The 16,655-nt window shown below is 38.9% G+C and overlaps 1 protein-coding gene across 2 annotated transcripts in view; it reads right to left on the bottom strand.

The window, feature by feature from the left end:
• LOC124588991 (NAD(P) transhydrogenase, mitochondrial-like) overlaps positions 1-16,655 on the bottom strand; it is a 232,158-nt gene that overhangs the window by 77,009 nt on the left and 138,494 nt on the right. For both annotated transcript variants that reach the window (XM_047131514.1, XM_047131516.1), the window contains exons 3-5: positions 12,903-13,057; positions 9,771-9,911; positions 385-507 (exon numbers count right to left, since the gene is read on the bottom strand). In XM_047131514.1, the coding sequence (XP_046987470.1) occupies positions 385-507; positions 9,771-9,911; positions 12,903-13,057 (419 nt within the window). The remainder of the gene's footprint in view (positions 1-384; positions 508-9,770; positions 9,912-12,902; positions 13,058-16,655) is intronic.

Raw genomic sequence — 16,655 nt, 5'->3', positions numbered from 1 at the left:
TTTGTTTTTTCTAATATTTGTCCTTATTGTGTGTGCCACTTTCAGACCATGATTTCTTAACTTTCAAAATAGTTGTTATGAATGGAGCCTTAGATACTACTCTGCAGTTATAGTATGGTATCTAATATGCAAATGGCTCAATCAGTATACTGACAAAGCCACATGAATTTTTCTTTCTCATGACTGCCCATACCTGTTCTTCACTTGTTTAATAGCCAAAGTTTTATTTTCAAATTTTGTGTTTTACTTCTGCTCTGAGAGTATTTCCATAGTTGTAAATAGTAGTTGCACACAATAAAAGTTGTAAAGAAACAAAATTATAAAGAAACACAGGACACACAAGAAAATCCAAAACTTGAAAGCGTAATAATAACGCAAAAGTACCTGTGAAAAATCGTCCAAAATTATTTGCAGCTTCAATTACAGCTCTGTAACCTGCGACATTTGCCATAGAGCTAAGAGCATCAAACACTTGAGCTCTCGATATCCGAGGAACACAATCCATTCCTGAAACGGCAATAGGAAAACGTAAATAGTGTGTCACCAACGGTGTCACAACTGTTTCCAGATATATAACAAAGGAACAAGAAATCACAGCTGGCTACATTAATAATGGAAACACATTAAATATATTCTAAATATAGATGGTATCAAATGAAAATTCAATTGAGGAAACTTATAAAAAATGAGGCTATCAATTACCCTCACTATATGAGATGTGTAGTACTGCCGATAAATACATACAAGAGTAAAAGTGCCACTCTTCTAGCTTTCAGAAACATTAGTTCCTTCCTCAGCAAGGAGAGGGGGATAGGTTGTGAAACATTAAAAGTAAGAGCAGGTCATTCATACCTCAGGATGTGAGCGACTCACCTGTAGAGAAGATTTTTATGTTTGTCTGTTGGCGGTACTACAGATTTTGCCTCCTGAAGGTATATTCTGGCAGCAATTATGTCTCATGCAATATGTAGAGTTTATTAACATTTTTCACCCAAGAAGGAAAGTGAGGTAGCACAAATAAATGTGAAAGTGAGAAAGGTAAAAGCTGAGCATAAAAAAATGAATAGTCAATCAAGATACAAGCACAACGTACAAATAAAGAAAACAGTAAATGTGCAGCTTTTCAGAGATCCAGTTGATTGCTTAAAATGAAGCTACTACAAGTAAAATCGAATGATAAGGATTTGAAGAATTGATGAAGAAAAATGGGTGAATTAGGGAAGTCATTAATATTTTAATTTAAGGAAAACAGAGGTGAAAGTAGGAGGCAAGTCAGTGAACGAAAAATTGTGTAATTGTTTTCGAGCAGTGTGGCACATTTAGTGTACTAACTGATATTCATTTTTCAAACTAGTTCTATGTGCCACAGTTAGTTACTACTGAGGATAATTAATAACAATTTCATTATTAAACACTAAAACTGAAGAAAGTTAACCAATCACTACAGATGAATTATCTGATACACATACATGCATGTAACTGCATAAAGATTCATCATACATCAATCAACTATAAGTAAGGGATCACCTCTCTTTCTCTCTCTTTTTTTTATTGTTTGCATCCTGGAATATCTGTAATTGCAAAACATTAGAGTATTAACAACTGAAGATTCAAAATATTCACCCAGTTTGCTGAAGAAACCATGTGAATTGCATTACGAAGAAAATAATTTTATAATAAACATGGGACACCACTCCAATTTACAAAGAAAAGCAAAAAATGAAAAAGTTTGTGTCCACAAATCAGCATGGATTCATAAAGCATGAATCACATGCAACTCACATGATATCATGCCAACCATGGGTGAAAGGCAACAGGCAAACTGCGTATATCTGGAAAGCACTTGACAGTGCTCCACTGCAGACTGTTAATGAAGGTAAAAGCATATGGACTAGGTTCCCAGATATGACAGTGGTCTGGAGACTTCTTAAGTGATAGACTCCAGTACGTTGTCCTCAATTGTGAGTGTTCATCAGAGACAAGGGTATCATCTGAAGGCTGTATATAGAACATTAGGGTGACCCATTCTTGGGCATTGCTTGAGTGTTTGTAATCTCCAGCAGGTCAGACTAAAGAAAGACACTGAAGCAATTCTGAGGCAGGCTGCTAGATTTCGTATTGGTATATTTGGACAGCATGTAGGCATTACAGAGACATTTTGTAAACTCAAATTGGAATGCCTGGAGGGATGACAATGTTCATTTCATGGAATACTGTTGAGAATATTTAGAGGACCAGCATCTGAAGCTGACTGTAGCACGATTCTACTGCCACCAACATACATCTTGCATAAGGGACAGGAACATAAGAGGCATATAGATAGTCACTTTTCCTTCACTCTGTTTGCGAGTGGAACATGAAAGGAAGTGACTAGCAGTGGGACAAGGTACCCTCCACCGGGCAATACACAGTGCCTTGTGGAGTACATACACTCCTGGAAATGGAAAAAAGAACACATTGACACCGGTGTGTCAGACCCACCATACTTGCTCCGGACACTGCGAGAGGGCTGTACAAGCAATGATCACACGCACGGCACAGCGGACACACCAGGAACCGCGGTGTTGGCCGTCGAATGGCGCTAGCTGCGCAGCATTTGTGCACCGCCGCCGTCAGTGTCAGCCAGTTTCCCATGCCATACGGAGCTCCATCGCAGTCTTTAACACTGGTAGCATGCCGCAACAGCGTGGACGTGAACCGTATGTGCAGTTGACGGACTTTGAGCGAGGGCGTATAGTGGGCATGCAGGAGGCCGAGTGGACGTACCGCCGAATTGCTCAACACGTGGGGCGTGAGGTCTCCACAGTACATCGATGTTGTCGCCAGTGGTCGGCGGAAGGTGCACGTGCCCGTGGACCTGGGACCGGACCGCAGCGACGCACGGATGCACGCCAAGACCGTAGGATCCTACGCAGTGCCGTAGGGGACCGCACTGCCACTTCCCAGCAAATTAGGGACACTGTTGCTCCTGGGGTATCGGCGAGGACCATTCGCAACCGTCTCCATGAAGCTGGGCTACGGTCCCGAACACCGTTAGGCCGTCTTCCGCTCACGCCCCAACATCGTGCAGCCCGCCTCCAGTGGTGTCGCGACAGGCGTGAATGGAGGGACGAATGGAGACGTGTCGTCTTCAGCGATGAGAGTCGCTTCTGCCTTGGTGACAATGATGGTCGTATGCGTGTTTGGCGCCGTGCAGGTGAGCGCCACAATCAGGACCGCACACAGGGCCAACACCCGGCATCATGGTGTGGGGAGCGATCTCCTACACTGGCCGTACACCACTGGTGATCGTCGAGGGGACACTGAATAGTGCACGGTACATCCAAACCGTCATCGAACCCATCGTTCTACCATTCCTAGACCGGCAAGGGAACTTGCTGTTCCAACAGGACAATGCACGTCCGCATGTATCCCGTGCCACCCAACGTGCTCTAGAAGGTGTAAGTCAACTACCCTGGCCAGCAAGATCTCCGGATCTGTCCCCCATTGAGCATGTTTGGGACTGGATGAAGCGTCGTCTCACGCGGTCTGCACGTCCAGCACGAACGCTGGTCCAACTGAGGTGCCAGGTGGAAATGGCATGGCAAGCCGTTCCACAGGACTACATCCAGCATCTCTACGATCGTCTCCATGGGAGAATAGCAGCCTGCATTGCTGCGAAAGGTGGATATACACTGTACTAGTGCCGACATTGTGCATGCTCTGTTGCCTGTGTCTATGTGCCTGTGGTTCTGTCAGTGTGATCATGTGATGTATCTGACCCCAGGAATGTGTCAATAAAGTTTCCCCTTCCTGGGACAATGAATTCACGGTGTTCTTATTTCAATTTCCAGGAGTGTATATACCAGGTGTAGAAGTATGAAACCAGATTTTCCCTATAGATGGTGCCAGCTGTCAGTGTAGGGCCCGTGAGACCACATCTGCAGTGCCATCTACTTCCTGTAATGGCTGACATCGAATGTCAACACACAGTAACCCACATTCCATACATCAATGCCTGTGTCAAACCCATTAACATATCGAGTTTTGGGCCTATGAACTATGATTTGCAAACAGCATTGGTTTTCTGATATCATTTGAAGAAAACTGCTGCAGAGTTGCATCAAATGCCTGTTGAAGCTTTCATCAAACATGCTCTCAGGAAACCACAGTGTTTTGAGTGGGTCAAGAAATTCAAAAGTCGTAATTTTGATGTGAGAAACAATGAGCAAGGGAAACCACTGAAAAAGTTCAAAGACAATGAATTGCAAGCCTTATTGGATGAAGATGATACTCAAACTCGGCAGGAACTCACACTACTATTGAATGTAATGCAGAAAGCTGTTTCTCTTTGGTTGAAAGCTATAGGAAAGGTGCAGAAAGTGGGAAAATAGTTTCTGCACAAACTGAATGAAGGACAGCAAGCAAATCTAAAGACCACTTGTGAAATGCTGCTCGCCAGATACAAAAGAAAGTCGTTTCTCCATCGAATAGTGATAGGTGATGAAAGATTGACATATTTTGAGAATCCTAAGTGTCATAAATCATGGGTGAATCCAGGAAAACCATCAACATCCACTGCACGACCAAATCGCTTTCAAAAGAAGACAATGCTCTGTGTTTAGTGGGATCGGAAGGGTGTCATCTATTGTGAGCTGCGAAAACCTGGTGAAACCATTAACACTGATCATTAGCATCAGCAAATGATCAATTTAAATTGAGCATTATGTGAAAATTGACCGGAATATAGAAAAGGCAACACAAAGTCATATTTCTCCATGATTATGCCCCATCACACATAGCAAAACATGTCAGGGAAACAATCAAGGCAATCAGCTGGGAAATACTAGGGGATGCAGCCTATTCTCCAGACTTGGCTCCATCTGATTGTCATCTGACACACTGTCACTGAACAATGCTTCAATCTTATGAAAATATATGAAAATGGCTTGCCGACTGGTTCGCTTCAAAACAAGAACTGTGTTTTTTGGCATGGTGTTCATAGCCTGTCGGAGAGGTAGGAGAAATTTAAAAATAACAATGGAGGTTATGCTGAACAATCAATCTACGGACCTGTAATTATTGCAACCAAATTCCAGTTTCACACTTCTAAAACAGGTATATGTATATGTAGAACATACATAAACAAGAAACTCATTATAATTTTGATGGGAAATGAATTCTACAGTTTTATAATCACTGGTGGTTTGGAAATATATTAACAATACAGTCTCAGTGTGGTTCCATGGTGAGAAAAGAATGATGAAATTCTTTGTGAATCTGATGCCTATCCATGTTGTTGTTGTTGTTGCTATGGTCTTCAGTCCTGAGACTTGTCTGTTGCAACTCTCCATACTAATCCACCCTGTGCAAGCCGCCTCATCTCCGAATAACTACTGCAACCTACATCCTTCTGAATCTGCTTAGTGTATTCATCTCTTCGTCTCCCTCTATGATTTTTACCCTCCACACCTCAATCCAGTACTAAGTTGGTGACCCTTGATGCCTCGCAACATGTCCTACCAACAGATCCCTTCTTCTAGTCAAGTTGTACCACGAATCTTCTTCTCCCCAGTTCTCTTCAGTATCCCCTCATTACTTACATGATCTACCCAACTAATCTTCATCATTCTTCTGTAGCACCACACTTTGAAAGCTTCTATTGTCTTCTTCTCTAAACTAGTTATCGTCCACGTTTCACTTCCATACATGGCTTCACTCAATACAAATACTTTCAAGAAATACTTCCTGACACTTAAATATATACTCAATGATAGCAAATTTCTTTTCTTCAGAAACGCTTTCCTTGGCATAGCCAGTCTACATTTTATACCCTCCCTACTTTGAGAGTCATCAATTACTTAGCTTCCCAAAATACAAAACTCATCTACTACTTTAAGTGTCTCATTTCCTAATCTGATCACTTCACCATCACCTGATTTAATTCCACTACATTCCATTACCCTCTTTTAGCTTTTGTTGATGTTCATCTTATATCCTCCTTTCAAGGCAATGTCCATTCTGTTCACCTGCTCTTCCAGGTCCTTTGCTGTCTCTGACAGAATTACAAGGTCGTTGGCAAACCTCAAAGTTTTTATTTCTTCTCCATGGATTTCAATTTCTACTCCAAATTTTTCTTTTGTTTCCTTCACTGCTTGCTCAATATACAGACTGAATAACATCAGGGATAGGCTACAACTCTGTCTCACTCCCTTCTCAACCACTGCTTCCTGCTTCCCTTTCGTGCCCCTCAACTCTTATAACTGTCATCTGGTTTCTGTACAAACTGTAAATAGCCTTTTACTCCCCGTATTTTACCCCTGACACCTTCAGAATTTGAAAGACAGTATTGCAGTCAACATTGTCAAAAGCTTTCTCTAAGTCTACAAACACTAGAAACATAGGTTTGCCTTTTCTTAACCTATCTTCTAAGGTAAGTCATAGGGTCGGTTTTGCCTCGCAAGTTCCAACATTTCTACGTAATCCAAACAGATCTTCCCCGAGGTCGGCTTCTACCATTTTTTCCATTCATCTGTAAAGAATTCATGTTAGTACTTTGCAACATCAACTTATTAAATTGATAGTTTGGTGATTTTCACACCTGTCAGCTCATGCTTTCTTTGGGATTGGAATTATTATATTCTTCTTGAAGTCTGTGGGTATTTCACCTGTCTCATACATCTTGCTCACCAGATGGTAAGAGTTTTGTCATGGCTGGCTCTCCCAAGGCTATCAGTATTTCTAATGGAATGTTGTCTACTCCCAGGGCCTTGTTTTGAATTAGGTCTTTCAGTGCTCTGTCAAATTCTTCAGCTGCATCACATCTCCCACTTCATTTTCAACTATGACCTCTTCCATTTCTATAATAATGCCCTCAAGTATATCTCCCTTGTATAGAAGCTCTATATACACTTCCACTTTTTTTGCTTTCCCTTCTTTACTTAGGACTGGTTTTTAATCTGAGCTCTTGATATTCATACAGGTGGTTCTCTTTTCTCCGAAGGTCCCTTTAATTTTCCTGAAGGCAGTCTGTCCATAAGAATATTAAATTTACCATGTAATGTGAGAAAACTGGAAGTCTGCTGCTTTTGTGTGTGGTTCAGGGGGAGCACACTGGTCTTTAGGACATTACTTTTACTGTAAACTTTCCCATAGCAGTATGGATTTACAAGTGAAAGCACCCAGTTGCCAAGGTCATTTACAATGATATTCTTTGAACATTGATTCACAAGTCCCATCTTGTGCCCAACAATGACAATCTCCAGAACAAGCTAGTACAAAACTTCTGGATGAACTGACACACTTACAATCGACATTAATTCAAGCAAGTTCTCTATGACAGAATGCAAGATTAGCTACAGCAATACAAAGAGTACAAAAAATACTTTCTTCCTTATGTGGGGTACTTTACTTAAATAACAGAACTATAAAGAAATATCAAATCTATTTGAATTGATCTTCCATCTGCCACCAAAGACAGTAGTCTTTCAGTGTATTGAGGAATGACCTTACTAACATGTGCATGAATCTTAAAAAATTAGTTTGAAGTGGTCAATGTTACATAAAACAAACCCCACACATTAAACGACAACAAGGCATCAGATATTGGTGGCATACCTGCCCTCTTCAGCCAAATAAATATGTGCTGTCAGAGCACTGTATTTATATTCTCCAATCCAATGAATTAGGACAATATTCAGATCCTGACTAAGACCTTATCTTTTTACTGGGATCCGTATGCATCCCATTTTAAGCTACATACTGCATGTGTCATATTTCCTAAATTGCTAAGAATAATCATTATAAAGTCAAAGATCCATATCTTCTAAACAAGGAAATTATTTTGGGACTATGTGAGAGAAGTGACTACCAGATTTGAATTTACATTTTTTTGTTTACAAATTAGGTGCTACATGCATACCTGATTTACATGGTGTATTTCATAACAGATCTGACTTTGCTGCTCATAATTTCTGCAAATTTTCAAGATTTTTATGAGGACTGGGTCCATGGCCTTAATGTAATTATTGGACCACATCATTTCACTCACAGCTGATTAGAATATTTCTTGTGACTACTATTTTGACATTTTGTCACTTTCAAGCATAGTGAGATGTAAAGCTCCACACTAGAATGTTAAGGTATGACATGCTGGAATATAGTTGGATGATGGTATAAGTATACTGGCTCTTCCACATACCATGTAAGCAAGAGCCATTTGGCAACCACAGTAACAGAAATCAGCTAAAAATATAAATGTAAATTTCGTGTGACTAGGGCCTCCTGTCGGGTAGACCGTTCACAGGGTGCAAGTCTTGCGATTTGATGCCCATTCGGCAACTTGCGCATCGATGGGGATGAAATGATGATTAGGACAACAAAACACCCAGTCCCTTATTGGAGAAAATCTCTTACCATGCCGGGAATTGAACCCGGGCCCTTAGGATTGACATTCTGTCGCACTAACCACTCAGCTACAGCTTGTATGCTGTATACTGTATATTGTGGCTATAGTTTTTATTTTTACAGAAGCTTATAGCTGTTACTGTGCTAGCCACATGGCTCATGCTAATATGGTGTGAGGAAGAGTGGATATACTTATTCCACCGTACACATTTGAATTCTTACTACTGGTTACTATGTTCTCATGTGCCACTATGCTTGAAAATTACAAACCTTCAAAACTGCAATCACAATACGTATTTTTAACATCCACATGTGCAACACCTACGTAGTTATCTGGGTAGGGAGGTTAACAGAGGTACGCAAAAGATGGTTGACAAAAGCCACTTCATTGCAAATAACACTGCACAAGCTAAAACACATGTTTACAATACAATAATCAGAATCAGACTGATGGAAGCAAAGAATGTCTGTATTAATCTGCTTCAGGTAGACATCAGAGGCTGTATATTTGAAATGCTTTTTGACTGCTTCACAGTCCTCACAGATCCTTTATTGTATGATTATATGTTAGCAGAAGAAACACTGGTAGCAGTTACTTCTGTAAAATATCTGGGAGTATGCGTACGGAATGATCTGAAATGGAATGATCATATAAAATTAATTGTTGGTAAGGCAGGTGCCAGGTTGAGATTAATTGGGAGAGTCCTTAGAAAATGTAGTCCATCAACAAAGGAGGTGGCTTACAAAACACTCGTTCGACCTATACTTGAGTATTGCTCATCAGCGTGGGATCAGTACCAGGTCAGGTTGACAGAGGAGATAGAGAGGATTCAAAAAAGAGCGGCGCGTTTCGTCACAGGGTTATTTGGTAAGCGTGATAGCATTACGGAGACGTTAAGCAAACTCAAGTGGCAGACTCTGCAAGTGAGGCACTCTGCATCGTGGTGAAGCTGGCTGTCCAGGTTTCGAGACGGTGCGTTTCTGGATGAGGTATCTAATATATTGCTTCCCCTTACTTATACCTCCCGAGGAGATCATGAATGTAAAATTAGAGAGATTCGAGCGTGCACGGAGGCTTTCCGGCAGTCGTTCTTCCCGCGAACCATACGCGACTGGAACAGGAAAGGGAGGTAATGACAGTGGCACGTAAAGTGCCCTCCACCACACACCGTTGGGTGGCTTGCGAAGTATAAATGTAGATGTAGATGTATGCAGTCCCCACAACCATATTCTGCATATTTTGTTGTATGAAACAATTGTCTAAACATAAAATGCTGTGATACCGAAATTACATTACAGTTACTCATGTTGCATGGGATCCTACAGAGAGGGTCTTGTGTTGTGGAAATATCTATGGCAAACTGTAATAACTATGAAGTACACACCAAAAACATTCATCTTCTTGGCAGCCAATGCATCCACAAGTTCTTTATTTTGTCCAGGATAGATAAATGATATAAGAGTTGTTCCATTCCTGAAGTTTGGAACTTCCGTGAGAGTGGGTTGGCGCACTTTCAATACTAAATCTGAAAGTTAAACACACACAAGCTTCTGAGTTTCGAGTTGTAATAATCTATTTATTCTCTAATAATAATAATAATAATAACAATGACAATAATAATGATAATTAGAAAATTTCAAAGTAATTAAATCAAACTTGATAATTTCTTCATTAAATAAAATGTACTCAAACCTTAATGAAAAATTTACATTGATGACAATTGACAGCCATTTGAAATGATATCAAAATAAATTTGCTGCATTCATCAGTTGTATTAGTTGGAGGTGTTCTACCTACTGGTGACATATGAACAGCTGTGGCAGACCAAGACTAGAACCTGGATTTCCTGCTTATCACAAGCATTTGCCTTACTATTAGGCTATCCATGCACATCCCCCATACTGACCCAAACTTCCATATCTCACACTTTTGACATCCCTATACCTTAGTCTCCTACACTGGATGCTTGGTGCTTAATTACATATTCTGGGATTATTGAGAATAAGACTGTGGGAATCTAGACCTATAATTGACCAGTGCCTACCTCGGCAAGGAACATTTACAATAAAGATTATTGACAGCCATTTGAAATTAAACTGAAATAAATTTGTTGAATGTGAGTAACTTGGTGTCGGTGTATCAGTTGCAAATCTTCTGCCTGTTGGTGACATATGAAAATCTGTGCCTGGTCAGATTTCATCGTGAGCAGTCACCTTACCCTGCATGCCTCCCAGACTAACATGTAGAACACCTGCACCTAGTACAGCTACCACAAAGTTATTTACCTTCAGGAAAGTTATTTCTATCTTATTTCAAATAGCTGGTAATCACCATCAATGTAAATATTACATACCGGCACAAACTACATGATAGTTCATAGATCATGTTTCCCCATAGTCTTATTTTCACAAATGCTGGAATACAGAATTAAGCCGTGAGCATTCAGTGATGAATGTAGGTGACTATGGTATCAGGATGTAGACAGAGTGACATATAAAAGTTTGGGTCAGTCCAGGAGGTGTACATGGATAGCCTAATGGTAAGACCACCACTCGCAATAAGCAAAAAATCCAAGCCACATCCCAGTCTGGCACAGATTTTCATATTTCACCAACAGGTAGAATATCTGTACCTAATACAGCTGACACAGAGTTAATCACAGCCAGCAAATTTATTTCAACTTAACAAAAAATTTGAATGGTCTTGTCTTTCACAGTTTTGTTCTAAATTATACATGTGGTTTCAATCAGCTTAATTTTTTACTTTATCTTAAAGAGGTTTTACTTTAAGTGAGCTATGCCACATGATATAAGTCCTCCATTCAGTCTTCCCACCTTCATAAACTACATCATTTCTAGGACATCAAGTAACCAAGAAAATAATGTTCATTTTATCTGTTACATTATACACAGGGTAAACCAGAAATTGTGCACTCTAACATCACAGCGCAATTCCTTGTATTCAAGCAACATAAACAAGTCACTACAAAATCTCTTAGCACACATATTTTGTTAGAAAATTGTCGTCAAAGATCGGCAATACAAAATATCATAATCAAATGGTTCAAATGGCTCTGAGCACTATGGGACTTAACATCTGAGGTCATCAGTCCACCTTCATAATCACATGCATGACAAGTGTCTCAGTTCAATATTCTGTAGCTGTGCTGTCCAGTTAGTCCAATGGGTGGAGTTTTGCATTACACACACACACACACACACACACACACACACACACACACACACAAGGGAGGATTCGAACCTCTGACAGGGGGAGCTGCGCGAACCATGGCAAGGCGCCTTCGACTGTGCGGCTACCCTGTGTGTCCCAAGTTCAAGTGTTTGATTCTTAATCATTCTACTACAATTACAGCAGGTCTTACACAAAATATGTGCAACTATTTAATACCAACACAGAAATTAGAGTTCTTTTTTATACTTTTCATGATGTATTTTGCCTTTAAATGTTTACTCTGTTGTCTTCCATACACTCCAGGGGACTGATGACCTCAGATGTTATAGTGCTCAGAGCCATCTGAACCATCCACACACTCCACCTCTTCATCTTTTCCTTTCTATTGTCAATATAGCTTTTCCTTTTCTTCACTTACATCCCTTCCCCCAGTGTAAAATAAAATGCTGACACCAACCCTCTTCTCCTGGCTCTAACCCTACTTCTTTTATGTTGGGTAGTTACCCTGCAACCATACAAATAATGTTTTCTAAGTATATTGTTTCACAGTACTTCATCAATTACATCTGGACCCAGTTTCCGTTATGAATTCCTGACATTAGTTTGAATGGTTAGTACCAAGTATCTTGCCCATTAGATTTCTTTAGTGAATTCATCACCCATAGGGATAGCAACCTGCATCACATGTAGTTACCAAACTCTTTTGTTATTTTTACCATCATCATCATCATCATGAAATGTTTGCGTATTTCAGCTTTCACTCAATTGGCTGCTTCTTTCTAAATGGGGTGTGTATGTCTAACATCACCACAATGATAAGTTTTGTAGTTACTCATTCCCTATAACAGGTAATTAACTGTAACTGACTATTGCTCTTGATGAGTATTTATGGTATGTCAGACCAAAAATTCCTATTTTCAATGTTAAAAAATTGTAGTTGTAGGATACGTACGATTTACCAAACAGTGTATTCTGCAGCTTTATTGGGCAGATCAAAATTAGATAAAAATAAAATAAGAAACTAAACTTAGAGCCAGAATCAAATTCTTGAACTTGAGTATTCTAACAAAAAATTACCCATTTCATCAACTGTGCAGCAGAGTAAAATAGCATTAAACTGCTGTACATAAGACTATACACTGTTGCCCAACTGCCTTTCTTTGATGTCAATTTTCTACCAAAAGTAAGATGAGATTTTGTTAGAGACATTTTGTACATGTAAAGAATATAACTTGCTATTATCTACAGCATCTTAATAAATATATTGTATCTAGTAACCATTAACAAACAACACAAAAAAGTAGATTTGTAACTACTTCTATACCTGAGTGAAATGCAGTTGTTTTATCCACTATTTTGGCTCCTGCTTGTGTATAATCATCATTACGAAACTTTGCTTCTGAACCCGCTCCTTCTTCTACTTGAACAGTGAAGCCCTTCTTGACAAGAGTAGCAGCCACGGCTGGAGTTAAGGCCACTCTACATAAATAAACCGATATTCAATAAAATATAATGATAAAGTTTTAAATACTCATATGCTAACATCATTCATAATTTCTAAACTTGGTGTCAGTCAAATGAGATAACAGAGTGCTCCAACAAATTAATTCAGACTTGCGTCTCATCTGTACAGGATACAACAATATTCACCTATTCCTGAGGCAGGAAGAACTGCAGCAACACTCAAGCTTCTAGAGATTTTGTAAAATGTCATCACAAAATCACTAAAGTTGCTTTATAGATAATACTTTTCATTGACTAGTGGTGATGAAGTGATCATCTTGTGGTTCACAAAAATCAACACAACAATCACATTGTGCAAAGTTCCTTGATATGAAATACAAATACAAGAGGTAGCTATATATGAGAAAGACACCTATCCTACATGTTTCTACATTATGCCAAAAACCTTCATTTGTAAATGATTGCTTTATTGATGATTTATATTGCCCAGAAGATGTTCACCCAATTAAAACAAATTGCCAATTCAAAACATTTCCTGTAGAGCAGTTTTGGGAGGAAGGGGGGCTTAATGGAATTAATTGTCCAATTTTTTAAAGCTGTAAACCAATATTTGAACAGCATATTAAAATCTCTTCATCCAGAGGAACAGGCTCAAATGGAACAAGAAAAGGAAAAAAAGTGTAAACTGTTGATTGAGTGATTATTACATGGTCCCATTTGATTACATCATGTATGGAGCATATACCTATAATATAAGACAAGTCAGTTTAATCTAATGTCTTAATATTTAGCCTGCACATTACAATCTAAATCGAAGAATTGGGAAATATTTGTCTGTAGATTTGTATTTAAGTCTCAAAGCTATTTAGAAACAGTAGGTACTCTTCAGATCTGGTGCTCCAGATACAGAAGGGAAATCAATGTCAACCTAAATTCCAAATCTGGATACACACCGAGTTCAGGAATAGCTTGCAGCAGCTTTCCCTTCGTGCCAACACATCTGTGTTTTGTATTTTCTTTATTTATGCGTTTCTCCTGATTAAAGGACAACATAATTCAGCTGTAACACTATCCATCATTCAGTTGTGGTAGAGATTCAATGGATATTTCATTTCCATCTTTCAATCTTTATCCATTATCAAAATAGGGTGATTGCAGACAGATTTTTCTGTAACACCCAGCAGATGGCTAACATTCCCAGTGATCACACATACTGATTATAAGCAGGATAATGTTAGTAATTCATTGTTTTAATTTTTCACCACAGCCTGACTTTCATTAAAGAAGTCAAAGTTAATTTCACCTGCCTGAAAGACTACACCCATATTTATTCTGGGATGCAAAAGATATTCTCCTTATTGATGACATTATGCCTCCAAGAGCAGTGGTAATCAACCTGGTCCCTACCACCCAATGGTAAGTATTTCAGCTTTCGATGGAGGCTGTAGGCAGTAAGGCCTTTTAAAAAAATTTCATTATGGTTTCATAAAATTTTGACAAAGTATTGGGTTAGTAATTATTATTATATGCTTTAACTTGTTGTAACTCTGCTTTACAAAGTTTATAAAATGAAGTTACTTCACTATGTTATAAATCATCTTAACTATGGAACCAGATGGTGGTTAGAAAATTTTAATACTAACAGAGATACAAAAGTGGGCAGTAGGCGAAGAAGGTTGAATACCCCTACTATAGAGGGTAAAACAACAACTCATTTTTCACAAGTCTTCTGGACCAGCAGGGAAAAAGTAGTAAGAAGGTACCTCTATTGAAAAAGAGGACAATGCACTTATTTTTTGAGGACAATGCACCTGACAACAAAAGTACTTTGCAAGGCAAAACTAAGAACAAACTGTTACAAAAACCCACCATCTTCAACAGTTTGACATCCTCTGACTGCCACCTGTCTCCAAATCTAAATAAATTTGTAACTGGTATGCATTTTGAATCCTGTGAAGAGTTTATGGCAGTGACAGAAGGGCATTTTGCAAATCTTCCACAACCACATTTCTAGGATGGAATCTACTTTCTAGAAAATAGTTGGGCAAACTGCCCTGATCCAAAAAGAAACTTCTAAGTGTATTTTGACCCTAAAACAGTCTTTCACTGTCAGGATGAAAGGTTTTCACCATGCTCTTGCAGAACTAGCACTTTCAATAGATTATGTCTTCATCTGAAAGAGAATTGCCAGTTAATTCAATAATCTTCACTCATGCACAGTAACATAATTCTCACTGCTCTCACACACAAACTGAGTACTAATGAAGGGTCTTAATGACCTACATTAATTAATTAATTTGCCATATTCTGTTGATCCTACCATGAAGGCATGAAGGTGAACCTTCAGGTACGTGGAATGAGTCATGGTGTATGTCAACAAAAAGACAAGAAAATCTTAGAACTTACTCTGCATCTGTATTGACAATAAGCTATAACTATTTTGTTCAACACTATTTGTGCCTGTGCCTGTTAAACGTATAGTAATAACTGCAACTTTATAAAAAAGCTGCTACTTCCTCAGTCAAGTTAAATATCTGTTGTTTATCTTCTATTGATATCTTGATATTTATTTGCAACAATGAAAATAACTAGTTTTTGAAAATATAATGTAATTGGATACATAAAAAAATCTACTCACCAAGTGGCAGCAGTAGAATGCACACACAAAAAAGGAAGAACACACACATAAAAAAAGGTTTTACTTATGCTTACAAGTAAAACCTTTTTGTGTGTGTGTGTTCTCCTGCCACTGCTTGGTGAGTAGATTTTTTTATCTATCCAATTACATTAATATTTACTTGATTACACTGGGAGCATTCAAAGAAGATTGTGGCTAACATTTGTTACTAGTGCTCTTTCTCTGGGGGACGAGTATGCCTCAACTCTTCTGCCCGCAAAGAAACTTCTTTACAATGCTGGAGAACTTAAAAAGTTTGCCAATCTATGGGTTATGAACACACTTGGTTTATGAAAGGCAGATGTCTTCCAACTGATACCAAGAGTAAAGTATAAGGCATGATCAAATGGAAACAAAACAGATGGAAAACTTAAGTAAACTGTTTATTAGTTCAAAGATAATTACCATAACTCAATATATTCATCCCACTGTAAGATAAGATGGTCAGTGACTTCACGGAAAAATGTTTGGAATTGCATATGCAACCATGATTGAATCCAGGCGTGCACCTCTTCATCCATAACAAATCGACGCAATGGATGTCATTCCTCAGGACTCCAAAAACACGTAACACACACGGAGAGAGATCAGGGCTGTATGGAGCATGTGTAAGAGCTTTACAGAGGACCCACATGTTTTGACTATGCTGCAAAAGTTTCACTGGGAAGCCCTTACACATCCTCCATAAAGTTCCATCTCTACGCATGTGATTTCAGTTATTTGTGAATCTCTGAAGAAAGACATTTATGCCCGCTAATTTGCTTCAGACAAAGAGGTGCTTGCTTGGTACAAACATGGTTCCTTAGGCAACTACAAACATTTTTCCATGAAGACATTGACCATAATTCCTTTTAGTGGGATAAATGTATTAACGTTATGGCAATTAGCCAATTACCTTTGCAATAATAAACAGTTTACTTACTTTTTCCATCTGTT

The sequence above is a fragment of the Schistocerca americana genome, chromosome 2 (genome assembly GCF_021461395.2).
Source record: "Schistocerca americana isolate TAMUIC-IGC-003095 chromosome 2, iqSchAmer2.1, whole genome shotgun sequence".
NCBI lineage: Eukaryota > Metazoa > Arthropoda > Insecta > Orthoptera > Acrididae > Schistocerca > Schistocerca americana.
This window is presented reverse-complemented; position numbering and strand designations above follow the sequence as displayed.